At 40.0% G+C, this 13,791-nt stretch overlaps 1 protein-coding gene across 1 annotated transcript in view; it reads right to left on the minus strand.

The window, feature by feature from the left end:
* Positions 1-13,791, minus strand: part of EFCAB2 (EF-hand calcium binding domain 2) — a 110,593-nt gene that overhangs the window by 36,698 nt on the left and 60,104 nt on the right. Inside the window, exon 3 of the mRNA XM_044671807.1 lies at positions 5,360-5,432. Within this exon, the coding sequence (XP_044527742.1) occupies positions 5,360-5,432 (73 nt within the window). The remainder of the gene's footprint in view (positions 1-5,359; positions 5,433-13,791) is intronic.

Raw genomic sequence — 13,791 nt, forward strand, 5'->3', positions numbered from 1 at the left:
AAGTCAAAATGACTTTTAGCAGCTTTATTTATTTGTTTGTTTTTTAAGCCCTTAACTTCTGTGTATTGGCTCATAGGTGGAAGAGTGGTAAGGGTGAGCAATGGGGGTCAAGTGACTTGCCTAGGGTCACACAGCTGGGAAGTGTCTGAGGCCAGATTTGAACCTAGGACCTCCCATCTCTAGGCCTGACTCTCAATCCACTGAGCTACCCAGTTGCCCCCTAGCAGCTTTATTTACAAAGAGTAAAAGTGGAAAAATGTAGATAAAGTGACAGAAAGTACTGCCTAGCTACAAAAATTCCCTAAATTTAATCCTAAAATCTCCAGACCACAAATGCAAATCCAAAAGCAAGTCTCATCAAAATTCAAAATCTTAAGTAGGAAGCTGAAATCTGAAAAGCCAGGAAACTGCTAAAGAATCCACTGAGAACCTTCAGTGCACACAAGGCTAAGGCTGCCAAGAATCTCACCAGAACTCGATGAAGAGAGTTCAAAGACTGAACTCCAAAGGAGAAGTTCCTTGGACAGGAAGTTCAGGACTTTTTATAGTCCTTTGTCTAGGTCACTTCCTGTCCCTTCCCTACTTTACAGGAATCACAGTCTTTCAATATGCCTAGCATGGGGGAGGGAGGGAGAATTAGGGGGTGGGCAGCTGGTATCTAGTTGTCACCCACTCTAGCAAGTGACTTGTGAACTCTCATACTTAGTGACTGGTAAGGTACTAAGTTGAATTTTTGATTGATTAACTTAAAAGTTGCTGATTGATAGACAAAGAGAGTTTGATTCTCTCTTCACAGTGGCTACTTGCTCCATTGGTTACATGGCCAGAATGGTTTGTACCTTTAAAACTCCTGGGAGAATATACTTGAGCTCTCTTTCTTGCATCCAGGAGTGAAGGGCTCCTTCCCCCACAGCAAAGGTTGGGAGTTTGGTTGTCTGGTTTGTCCTTTTCTGTTCTATATACAGAAAGTGGAATCTTGGATCTGGGAGATTGTGTCATGGGGGCCCTTACAAGTTGGGATTCCAGGCCAGGCATTACCATGGCCTAGCAGGGTATCCCTGAGAAGCCAGGGTCCTGGGAAGTATTCTAGGGGGACTTTGGACTTGGAACTTCATGAGAATAACACTGTGTAGAAACTAAACTGTAACCCTAAGCCCCCTACCTTTCCAAGGGGCTAAGGTAATGATGACCATTCTGCTCCAGAGGAACTGAGGGAAATGTTCATGTTTGTTTTTGCTATACCTTTGAAGTACTGTTCCTTCTTAAAAGTTAATCTGATTTTTCAGTGGTTAAATGGAACTGGGGTGCTTGAACCCTTAAAATTGGAGGAACACAACTGGTATGGTCTCTAGACAAAAGCAGAGCAATTTCCCAAACCGTAAAAGTGCCAGAGAGCCCTAGAGTAGGGGTGAGATTGTAATAGATCTGGCCTTGAGGGAATGGGGGGCAGAGTAGAGTATAACTGTTAAACTAGTTATTTATATATTATCTCCCACACTGGGGACACAGCCAGGTAGTGTAGATAGAAGACTTGGCTAAGAATCAGGAAGATCCCTCTTCTGGGTTCAAATCTGGCCTCAAACACTTATTAACTTTTTAAAATTATATTTAGTATGTTTTATTTATTATTATATATTATATTTATTATTTTTATTAACTGTGTGATAAGTCATTTAATCAGGTTTGCCTCACTTTCCTCATCTGTAAAATGTGCTAGAGAAGAAAATGGCAAAACACTCCAGTATCTTTGTCAAGAAAACCCCAAAAATGGGATCACAAAGAGTCAGACATGACTGAGCAACATGTGAGCTCCTTGAGAAGCTCTGTATTTAGTGCCTATCAATAAATGATTGTGGACTGACTATAATATATAGTCCCTAAGAGTTATCTAAAGGTATTCAGAAATTAAGTGACTTGTTCAAGATCATACAACCAACAATTACCCAGGACAATTCTGAGGGAATTATGGTAAAGAACGCTACCCACATTCAGAGGAAGGACTGCAGGAGTGGAAACACAGAAGAGGGACAACTGCTTGAACACATGAGTTTAGGCGGACATGATTGGGGATGCAGACTCGAAACTACCACTCCAATGCAACTATCAACAATTTGGAAATGGGTCTTGATCAATGACACATGTTAAAACCAGTGGAAATGCGCATCAACTATGGTGGTGGTGGGGAGATTGGGGGGTGAAGGGGAAAGTAAGAGCATGAATCATGTAACCATGTTAACTTTTCTAAAAAATAAATATTATTAAATGTTAAAAAAAAATCACATAACCACTAGTCAGAGGTAGACCTTAAATTCAAATCTTCTGGTTCTGAAATTAGGTCCTAGACATGTCAGTAAGTAAATCAATATTTAATAAGCACTTACTGTGCTTAATATCAAGTATTGTGCTAAACACTGAGGACATAAAAATAACCATGCCCTCAGGGGCCCAGAATATTAATAATTAATAATTAATAATATTAATAAGGAAAGCCAACCCATACGAGGAATTGGTGGCCAGGAAGATGGAGGGTTAGGGTGGAAGACAGGCAGGCATGATCATAGTGGCATGTTATAAGGCTGGTCAAGAAGCATCATGTTGGATGAACCATCCTGGACCTTGTCCGGGCTAGATAAGGGGGAATGCTCACCAATTAGAACCCTAGAGTTCCAAGTAGTCAAATGTGGAATCTGAAGCACAGGAGCTTAACCAGAAAGTACTGGCATTTCTCTTACTTTTTGCAATTTGGAAAAATCATTCATATAGTTATTATGTAGTTTACAATTTTTTTTAAATTGTTGCTATTAAGAGCAGCTAGGTAGCACAGTGGGTGTAGTACCAGGTCTGGAGTCTAGAAGACGTGGGTTCAAATTTAGCCTCAGACACTTCCCAACTGTGTGACCTTGGGCAAGTCACTTAACCCCAATTGTCTAGCCTTTGTTGCTCTTCTCTCTTAGAATAGATACTAAAGCAGAAGGTAAAGGTTTAAAGGGGGGGGCCCATCTCCACCAGCAATGCATTAGTGTCCTAATTTTGCCATGTCTGGGGGTAAATCTTATGAGGAGCAGAGCCAATGACAAAAGATAAAATAAAATAGTTCAATGCCTTGAAAATGAAAAGCTTTTATATAATAGAATACAGCTAGGATGAGGAAGGAAGCTTCCCCCCAACTGTTGATATCCTTTGTTCGCTTTTCAATTGGGGAATGGTTCTTAATCTTATAAATTTATGTTAGTCCTCTATATATCTGGGCTATGAGGGCCATATCAGATATACATGATGCAAAAATTATCTTCCCAGTTGGCAGCTTCCTTCCTCATCCTAGCTGTATTCTATTATATAAAAGCTTTTCATTTTCAAGGCATTGAACTATTTTATTTTATCTTTTGTCATTGGCTCTGCTCCTCATAAGATTTACCCCCAGACATGGCAAAATTAGGACACTAATGCATTGCTGGTGGAGATGGGAATTAATCCAACCATTCTGGCTGGCAATTTGGAACTATGCCCAAAGGGCTTTAAATGACTGCCTGCCCTTTGATCCAGCCATACCACTGCTAGATTTGTACCCCAAAGAGATCATAAGGAAAAAGACTTGTGCAAAAATATTCATAGCCATACTCTTTGTGGTGGCAAAAAAATGGAAAATGAGGGGATGCCCTTCAATTGGGGAAAGGCTGAACAAATTGTGGTATCTGATGGTGATGGAATACTATTGTGCTCAAAGGAATAATGAAATGGAGGAATTCCATGTAAACTGGAAAGGCCTTCTGGAATTGATGCAGAGCAAAAAGAACAAAACCAGGAGAACATTATACACAGAGACGGATAAATTGTGGCACAATTGAATGTAATAGACTTTTCTACTGGCAGCAATGCAGTGATCCAGGACAATTCTGAGGGACTTATGAGAAAGAATGCTATTCCACATTCAAAGGAAGAACTGTGGGAGTAGAAACACAAAAGAAAAACAATTGCTTGACCACATGGCTCGATGGGAATATGATTGGGAACATAGACTCTAAATGATCACACTATTACAAATATTAATATGGAAACAAGTCTTGATCAATGACACATGTAAAACCCAGTGGAATTGTGCATTGGCTATGGAGATGGGGAGGGAGGAGGTGAAGGAAAGAACATAAATCATGTAACCATGGAAAAATAATCTAAATTAATTAATTTAATTTAACATTTTAAATAAAACATAAAAAGATTTATCCACAGTTATCTGTGAAAATCATTCAATCTTATTATTTTTCAATTTTTTTATAGTATGATCTTTAATATTGAAGTCAAGTGTCCATTTTGAACTTGTTATATATGGTATAAAACATAGGTCTAAACCTAACTTCTCCCAAGCTACTTTCCAGTTTCCTCAGCAGCTCTTGTCAAACAAGGAGGCTTTTCCCTACTAATTTAAATTCTATAATTTGTTGAATATTGGATAATTGAGTTCAGTGGTTTCTGATTCTTATTTATCATTTACTGCATTGATCTACTTTTTTTAAAACACTTATCTTCTGTCTAGAACTAATACTAAGTATTAGTCCTAAAATAGAAAAATGGTACATAGCTGTCCCTCACTGATATACTTTTCTATTATTTAACCAGTAGATTCAATGGTTTTAGTGAATAATGTTGTATATATACATGTTTAAACATAAAATTTTAAAACAAATTAAATTATAATAAAAAGGTTTTTTAATTGCTATAGAGTTTAGTCCATACCACATAATTTAGTTGTGTTTTTTTTATCTTATTTTTGGAGCCAAGATGGTAGAAAAAGTACAAGGACCTACCTAATCTCTACCAAATTACCCTCCAAAAAATTATGATATAACACCTCAAAATTTATTCTGGAGAAGAATAACCTACAGAAGACAAGGTGAAATAATTTTTCAGCCCAAAACAGCATTTAGCATGGTGCTCAGTACATAATAAACACAATAAAAACCAATTTGTTGATTTTAAAGTTTTACTGATGACTTCTCTAAATTTGGCCTCCCCTTACTAAAAGGAAGGAAATGTGCTATTAAAAATATTTATTTTACAAGACAACAATAGCTTACATTTATAATGTCTTATAGTTTACAAAGATTTTTTTGTTATCTCAGATGATCTCTTTCACAACAACTCTGTAAGGGAGAAAAAGAAACTTGAGCATCAGATAGACAATGATATTTGCACAAGGCCACAAAGTTTTTAACTGGCTGATCTGGAACTTGAATTGAGGCATTCTGTCTCCAAATCCAGGGATCTTCCCTCACCTCTTACACAATTTATTTAAAATATAACAAATATTTCAAGAACTTAAAAAAAATAATCTTTGAAGCAAAATCCTTTTTGCCCTACTTACCTCTGCAATCAAATCATGTAGTTCTCCTTCACTAGGGCAGCAACCCAATGATCTAATAATTGTGCCAATTTCTCTGGAAAACAAAATGGATTAAGTCCTTTGTAAAAAAAATACTTTGAGAGAGCAAGTTGCTTTTCTGAATAAACATCTCGACTATGACTTACTAAAGTTATAGAGGGACTGAAATTCATATTGGTGGAAAAAAGGATCTTCACTGACTTATAAATCTTTAAAGTTTAAAAGTTAAGTTGGTATGTGTGAGTGTGTATATTGTAAGGATGGAATTTGTGCAAAGGAGATGGGACAAAAGGAGCCAGAGACAATTGCTGACAGTTGAGACCAGAAGGAATTCTAGGAGATTCTCTGGAGGGAGAAGGACAGGAGAGAGCTTCGGGCGGAGAACTGTGAGGAGAGAGGAGGAGGACATCCCAGCTCAGATCCAGTCCTGAGGGCTTCCTGAGGATCTTTCTTTGGAAATTGAAATCCTGATTCCCTGATCAAAGTCATTCCATCGCATCTCACCCATCAAGACTTCAATCATAAAGTAAGCTAAGTTTTTGGACTCCACTTTGGGAGCAATCTCTTAGTCTCCTTCTCCCATTACCCAAACTTGCAGAGAGATCCCTTTTCAGTCAAAACTTACAATTATAGAAAAGGATAGAAACAGAGAAATAGAAACAGAAGGAGAAGGAGAAGGGACAAGAGGGAAGAAGCTTAGGAGTGGGAACCATTGGGTTTCCCACCTAAGTGACAGACCCCATAGGAATAGCAAAGAAGGCACCCCAAAATCTCTCTGCCCTTCACCTCCTTCCCCAATCCCTGAATTTCAAATAATAAAAGCCATTCATCAGTCAGATAGCATTCCAGAGTACCTGAGAGACAACAAGGAAGAGGAGAACCACAGCTTGGTCTGGCTGCCTCCATCTTGAAGCCGGACCACCCGCTGTGAATTTTAACTGATTGGGGGGAGGTTTGTGTGAACCCTATCCTTATTCAGAATCAGATTAGGGTACCACATACCTCATCTTATAGGGAAGCCTCGCCCCCGACTCCCGTGGGGCGGCATGACCATCCAGGTCACCTAGTTTTGGGGTAACACCCCCTTAAAAGTCTCCCAGTGCATATTTGGCCCTGAGGGGAGAGCTGGAAGACAGAGTCACCACAAAGACTCTCTCTCTCTCCTCTGTCAAACATTGGTTACTGGTTCTCTTTATTGTTACAATATGTGTATATGCATGGGTATAGTATATATTATATGCATGTGTGTACATGTATTAAATTTATTAAAATGTAAATTGGTTCAATATAAAAATTACAAATTAGTCATTACAAATTTAAAAAATTACTAAGTACAAATTAGCATTAATATATTTATTACAAACATATGCAAATATATATATGCTAGTTAAATATTTGGGAATACTTAAGTGAAAATTCTATGAATACCTGTAACAATATAAAGGAAAACTTATCAATGGAGGCAGCTAGGAGGCTCAATGGACTAAGAATCAGTCCCAGAGACAGGATGTCCTGGATTCAAATCTGGCCTCAGACACTTCCTAGTTGTGTAACCCTGGACAAGTCACTTAACCCACATTGCCTAGCCCTTACCGTTCTTCTGCCTTGGAACCAATACACAGTATTGATTCTAAGACAGAAGGTAAGGGTTTTAAAAAAAAAAAGAACTTATCAATGCTTGAGTTCAGAAGAACAATAATGAAGCATGCTATAAATCTACTTTTGCTTGGTTATGCTTATTAATTACAAGAGAAATTCTCTATGTGAAGTGGGGGGGAAAGGGTCCAGAGAGAGGTAGTTGATGGGTAGTAATAGTGATGCAAAAAAAAAAAAAAAATCACCAAAACATTGTTTTAAATAGCTAGAAGAGAGAAGGAAGTTCCAGAAGGAGCATAGAAAAGCAGGTCAGTTTTGCTATTGTGTTTATCTATCCCACATACATTTAAAATAAACTACATAATAGGAGTTTGCTGTTTAATATACAATCCTCTTCTTCGGTTCTTTGTATTTTGAAATGTCCATGTTTATCAGAGGCAGCCAGTGGTGCAATGGATGGAGCACTGGGCCTGGCAGTTGGAAGACCTGACTGCAAATCCATCCTCTGACGCTTACTGTTTGGCCTTGGGCAAGTCTTTACCTCAGATTCTTCAACTGTAAAATGGAGACCATAAGAGCCCCCACCTCCTGGGGTTGTTATAAGTATCAAATGAAATAATTACTAAGCACAATTTAGCACAGTGCCTGGCACCTCCTTTAAGCACTGTTTAAACGATTATTCTTTTCTCTGATGAAATGTACAATAAAAAATAATTTTTAAAAATCCTTTGAATAGGTCAACCAATAGGAAATTGTGTACTTCTCGGTGTCCGTGCCTCTACTCCTCCTGCTCCCTAGGCCTTTAAAAGCCCAACTGACCTTCGGTGCTTCCCACAGCAAAGGCTCCATTCCTGAGCCCGGCTCTCCCGAGATGGCCAGGACATTTCCCTCTGGAACTCGCAGTCATGCCATGGTCTGATGATCTTTCTAATTATAGGGCGCTGGTGTGGAACCCCCTAACTGCGGGTCTGCGGTGTGGTGTTGCCCCGTAGGTGTTGTGGGTCCCTGGGGCTATACTGCTGTTCTTGGCTCCGTGGTATTGGTGTGGCTGTCCATGTGCTTATGGGGCATTGCGTGGCTTGTGTGGCAGGGGCATGTCATTGTATGTTCTGTGTGTTCTGCCACGCGTGCTGCATGCCGTGTGGTGTTGTGGTGCGCTTTGCCTATAATTGCATGACGGGGCACGCTATGGCGAGCCAGCAGCCTGTGGCTGCAGTCGATGGTGTGTGGGTGGTAGCAGTGCGTGTGGCTGCACGGCCCCTGCGGTCCTGGGGATGGTGTGCCCTAGGGTGTCATCAGTGCCCTTGGGGCGTAGGACGCAACGCCATGTTGTTTAGGGGACTGTGTGACTGCGCCTGGCGCTGGGTGCTGCTGGGGCGGCAGAGAATGCACTGGGCTCACTAACGTGAGGTGTCATCAGCGTGGCACAGTGTGGTGTGACACAGCCATGTCGTGTCTCCTGTTGGCGGGACACTAGGGATAGGCATGGGGCTGTATGGCACAGGCACGGCCTTTCCTGGCGCCAGCACGATGTTGTCTGAAGCATGCAGGGGTGCTGCATGGCGCAGGGGTGTGCTTGGGTGGCTCTGTATGGCACAAGAGGGTCAGGGAAGGTCCCTGCCCACCACGAGCGTGTTCTTGGCACAGGGATGTCCTTGTGTTTCACTGTATTACCCAGGCAGGTCACTGAATGACAAGAGTGTCACTGTGCATCATGGGCCTGAGCAGTTTTGTTGCGTGACACATGTGTATCCCTGACTGTCACTTGTATGAAACCAGTATGGTATTGTATGGCAAGCCTGTCATTGCATGCCACAAGCCTGACCTTGTCCCTCAAAAATAAAATTTTAAAGACAAAGTGAAAAAACACCTATGAGGAGGATTAACAAGAGTTATCTCAAAATTGATGACCCTGGATAACAGCACTTGGGTTTTTGTTGTTGTTTTTTTTTTTTTTAATACATAAGGAAAATGGGAAAAGGTCAGATTAAATAGAGGATGACTATAAATACATGGCAAGATCCAGTAAAAATATATCAAGTAGATCTAGATTTTAGGATAAGCTAAAGTTGCTGAAATGAGCTAAGAACAACAAAAAGATTTGGGTTTGGTTTTCGGTTTGCTTTGGGTTTTGTTCTTTTAGAGGGAAGTGGAGGATCAAAGAATGGTCAGGATCTCTGCAAAGGGATGAGTAAGGTTTTTATAAATGACATCAGAGAGAAGGCAGAAGTACTCAATTCTTAATTTTGCTCTGTGCTCTTAGCCAAGAAAAATAGCCTTTGAAATAGGAATGAAAAGAGGGGAGGACAGGAAGCTACTGGTACTAGATCAGGGATACTGTAAATATTTAACAATTGTTCTGTGGTGGGGAGGAAGTTGGGGTTGGGGGGGCACAGTGTGCAACAGGACACACTTTTAAGTCTCATCTGCATCATTTTCTCCATCGCTTTCTTAAGTCTAAACAATCAAGACAACAATAAATCATCCCTGATTTGTACTTTTTTCCAGTTTCTAAGGGTAAATGCTCACACTGAAAATATAACAAGTAAGAGATGGCTCCAGGCCACCCCTGCCCTAAATAAATAAGGAGAAAGTAACAGAGTGCCCAGCTGCCCTTGGTTGAAGTCAAGTCTCCCAGATGAAATAGAGAATTATGAATACCCAAAGAAGTTGTGGATATTTGAAAGATCATGGAGAAGTGGAGAGAGATCATTGGAATTGGAAAGTGCCAAATACTTTGCAGATTTTTTAAAAAAAGAGAGGAGAATATTTAAACTGTAGATCAGGGAGTTTCATACTTATTCTTGGCAAGATTCTAAAAAGTTATTGTTATTCTAGAAGTTCTATTATTCTAGAAAGTTGTTATTATTAAAGATATGATTGATGAGTTTCTGCAGACAGAAACAGTGATCACAAGAACCTGCATGGTTTCATCAAGAATAGCTCATACCAAACAAGTTTCATTTCCTTCTTTGGTTAAGGTTCCCGCTCTTGTAGATCAGGGAATGAGATGGGATAGATGTGTAATAATTAAAATTAAAATTATGAGGGAGGCAGCTGGGTAGCTCAGTGGATTGAGAGCCAGGCCTAGAGACGGAAGGTCCTAGGTTCAAATCCGGCCTCAGACACTTCCTAGCTGTGTGGCCCTGGGCAAGTCACTTGACCCCCATTGCCCACCCTTACCAATCTTCCACCTATGAACCAATAGACAGAAGTTAAGGGTAAAAAAAAAATTATGAGGTAATAGTAGCTTTATAACTTTATTAAATCAAAGTAGTAGTACTAAAGAAAGGGAAAGGTAGGAAAGAGGTAGAGAGGTACTTAGTTTACTAATCTGTTGGCCACTATGATGGACCTGTGGCTAACTTCAACAATGGTTCCTCCAGCCTCCACTCCCCAGCAAGAAGACCCCTTATAAGTTGTTTTCTCCACCCACTAGCTCTCACATGTCACATCTAAGGAACCAAGCATAGTTTCTTAATTTGCCTGGGCTACCCAGGGGGCAGTGCCTGTGGAATCAGTTTCCTGTCTCCTTGGTTCCTTGGTTCTTTAACTTCCTTTCTCTGAGGGTTCATTTACTAAATTTACTCAGAGCTTTTTGACCTCCAGGTCACTGAGAGATGACGTTAAACAAAGCAACATAATGGAGAGAGAAATTCTCTTCCAACAGATGGAAAGGTGGATAGATAGACAGACAGATAATCAACATTTTTTTTTGCAAAAGATTTGATTAGTCTCATAGCCTTACGTGAAGTAGGAAGGGGGAAATGAAGATCTGACTACTGATTGTTGTTTCAGTTGTGTCCATCTCTTCATAACCTCATTTTGGGGTTTTCTTGGCAAAGGTACTCCAGTTAATTTTTCAGATGAGGAAACTGAGGCAAACAAGGTTAAATGATTTGTTCAGAATCATACAACTAGTTAAGTATCTGAGGCCAGATTTGAACCTAGAAAGATGTGTCTTCCTGATTCCTAGCCCAGTGCTCTATCTACTAAGCCATGTAGCTACCCTCTGTGTACAGGAAGTTGTTAAAATTGAATACATTCAGAGCTGGTTGGATAACCAGTCCATGCTATATGAGGATCAGATGAAGGAACTAGTAATAGTAAGTCTGGAAAGGAGGAAATTGCAAGGGAGTAGGGGGCATCACAGCAGTCTTCAACTATTTGAAGGGGTGTCATGTTACAAGGTATTAAACATATACTATTAAGCCCAAGAAGGCAGAACCAGGACCAGTTGGTAGAAGCTTCCAAAAGGCAAATCTAGGTTTGTCCAGAAAAGCTTCTTAATAAACAGAGCCGTCTCTCTAAGAAGACATCCTCAGTCTCTCATCTCATGGGGTGGGGGGGGGGTGGGGGGACGGGACTCATAAGGTCCCTTCCAACTCAAAAATAATGTGATGATGTGAAATAGAATGAGGATTTGCAAGAGGCACTGGATTTAGCAGTTAAGTGATTGCTGGCAAACTTGAGGAAAACAGGTGAGTGACTAAGTTAGAGATAGATTGCAAGGGGTTGAGAATTGTGTGAGAGAAAAAATTTAAATTAAAAAAATAAATAAATAAAGTTGTGTAAGAGGTTTGGAATTGGAGGCAGTGAGTAGAGTTTACTCTTTCTATGAGTTTGTGAGAGAAGTTATATAGGATGATTGCTTGAAGGGATAATGGTAGGATCAAGTGAAGGGAAGCTCTAGGTACTGTGGTACTACTAGTCAGGAAACAGAAAAGAAGCCAGTAAATAAAGAGAGACTGGAGATAAGTGAGAAAGAGGGCAAGTTCCCAAAAAAAGACAAGAAGGGAAAGGCAGCTAGGTGGCTCAGTGGATAGAGAGTGAGGCCTGGAGATGGGAGGTCCTGGGTTCAAATCTGACCTTAGGGACTTCCTACCTGCATGAATCTGGGCAAGTCACTTAGCCCCTATTGCCTAACCCTTACCAATACACAGTATTGATTCCAAGGCAGGGATCTTACATCAAAGCTCATTAAAACCATCTGCTTGACCTAATCTACCAGCAGAGCAGAGAAGGTACAGGAGGAAAAGAAGGAAAAAAATATGAGTAAACAACAGAAAAAGAAAAAAGAAATTACAATTGACAGCTTCTTTCCAGGAAGTGATCAAAGAACAAATGAAATAGAAGATCAAGGAACTCCAAGCAAAACCAAAGAAATTCCAGCAAATTGGACACCAGCTTTGGAAGATCTCAAAATTCAATTAGCTCAAGAACTTAAAATTCAATTAGTTCAAGAACTCAAAAAAATCAAGAGAGGCTGAAGACAATTGGAAAAAGGAAATACATGAACTAAAACAAGAAAATAGTGTCTTGAAAGCCAAAATTGACCAGCTTGAAAATGAAAAAAAGAAGGTAAAAGATGACCTACAAAGAAAATCAGACCAGAAGGAGAGGGATGACCAAAAAGCCAGGGATGAAATTCAGTCTTTAAAAATTAGAATTCAACAACTAGAAGCAAATGATTTCTCAAGGCAGCAAGAATCTATAAAACAAAATCAAAAGAATGAAAAATTTGAGAAAAATATGAAACACCTCATTAGCAGAACCTCAGATCTGGAAAATAGATCTTGGAGAGATAATTTAAGAATTATTGGTCTACCGGAACATCACGACAAAAGAAAAAAACCTGGACATCATCCTACAGAAAATTATCCCAAGAAAACTGCCCCAACATTCTCAAACAAGGGGAATAGTGGAATTTGAAAGAATCCACAGATCATCTCCTACATTTAATCCACAACTGACAACTTCCAGGAATATTATAGCCGAATTCAAAAATTACCAGACCAAGGAAAAAATATTACAAGCTGCTAAGAAGAAGTCATTCAGATACCAGGGAACCATAGTTAGGACAACACAGGATCTGACTGCATCTACATTGAAGGACCAGAAGGCATGGAATATAGTATTTCAGAAAGCAAGGGAACTGGGTGTAATGAGGAAATAGGCTTTAAGAGTAGGAAAAGAAATTTTAGCCAGGCTTGCAGGAGCTAAAAATTCCAACCTGGAACACAGCAAGGGACTGAACACAGAGGGCTCTACGTGCTGTTGGGTTTTGAAGGAGTTGGAGAAGTCATAGCCACTGACCAGAGAGCCTGTGGATTTGGGTATCTCTGTGCTTTGAGCATCATCTGCAAGAGCAACACCTCAACTAGCAAGATCTAGAAGAGCAAGTTGAGAATAGCTGTCTTGTTTGGTAGACAAGCAAGATCAGTCTCCCTGACTTCTCTGAGCATTTATTTGGCTGGTACCTGTGCTCTTGGACTAGCTGATACATTTGAGCTACTGATCAAGAACATCTGCGTGAGATCCCATTATTCCCTTGTGTCCTGGCTGCCTGCCATAGTGTTAGTGTAGGGATTACCCAGGCCTCTAACCTCAAATTTATCCCATAGGTGTTATGTGTAGTCTGTCTATAGTTATTTAGGGTAGTGTGACCTCTCCCCACATCTTTTACCCTTAAATTAGCTATTAAAACTGTGTTTTTATAACTTCCTCTTGTTTCATTCCACAATCCAAAGGGCTCACTGTCATTTAATAGGAAATCCCTGGCTGAGTTGGTCTGAAGTGACAGTTGCTTCCCAACTGTTACCATCCATTCCCAAATCCTGTATTTGTGAATTTGGTGAGATTTCTAGTGTGTTACTCTGTGTCAAGCAATCACCCTTCATTCCTCCTGTATCTCTTTTCCCCCCTAGAAACCCCTTTGTGTTTATTTACCTACTTCATGGGTCTGCAACCAAGAACCAACTATCCTGCAAAACTGACTATATTCTTGCAGGGAAAAGTATGGTCATTTAATAAAATTG

This window comes from Gracilinanus agilis, chromosome 4, assembly GCF_016433145.1.
Source record: "Gracilinanus agilis isolate LMUSP501 chromosome 4, AgileGrace, whole genome shotgun sequence".
Lineage (NCBI taxonomy): Eukaryota > Metazoa > Chordata > Mammalia > Didelphimorphia > Didelphidae > Gracilinanus > Gracilinanus agilis.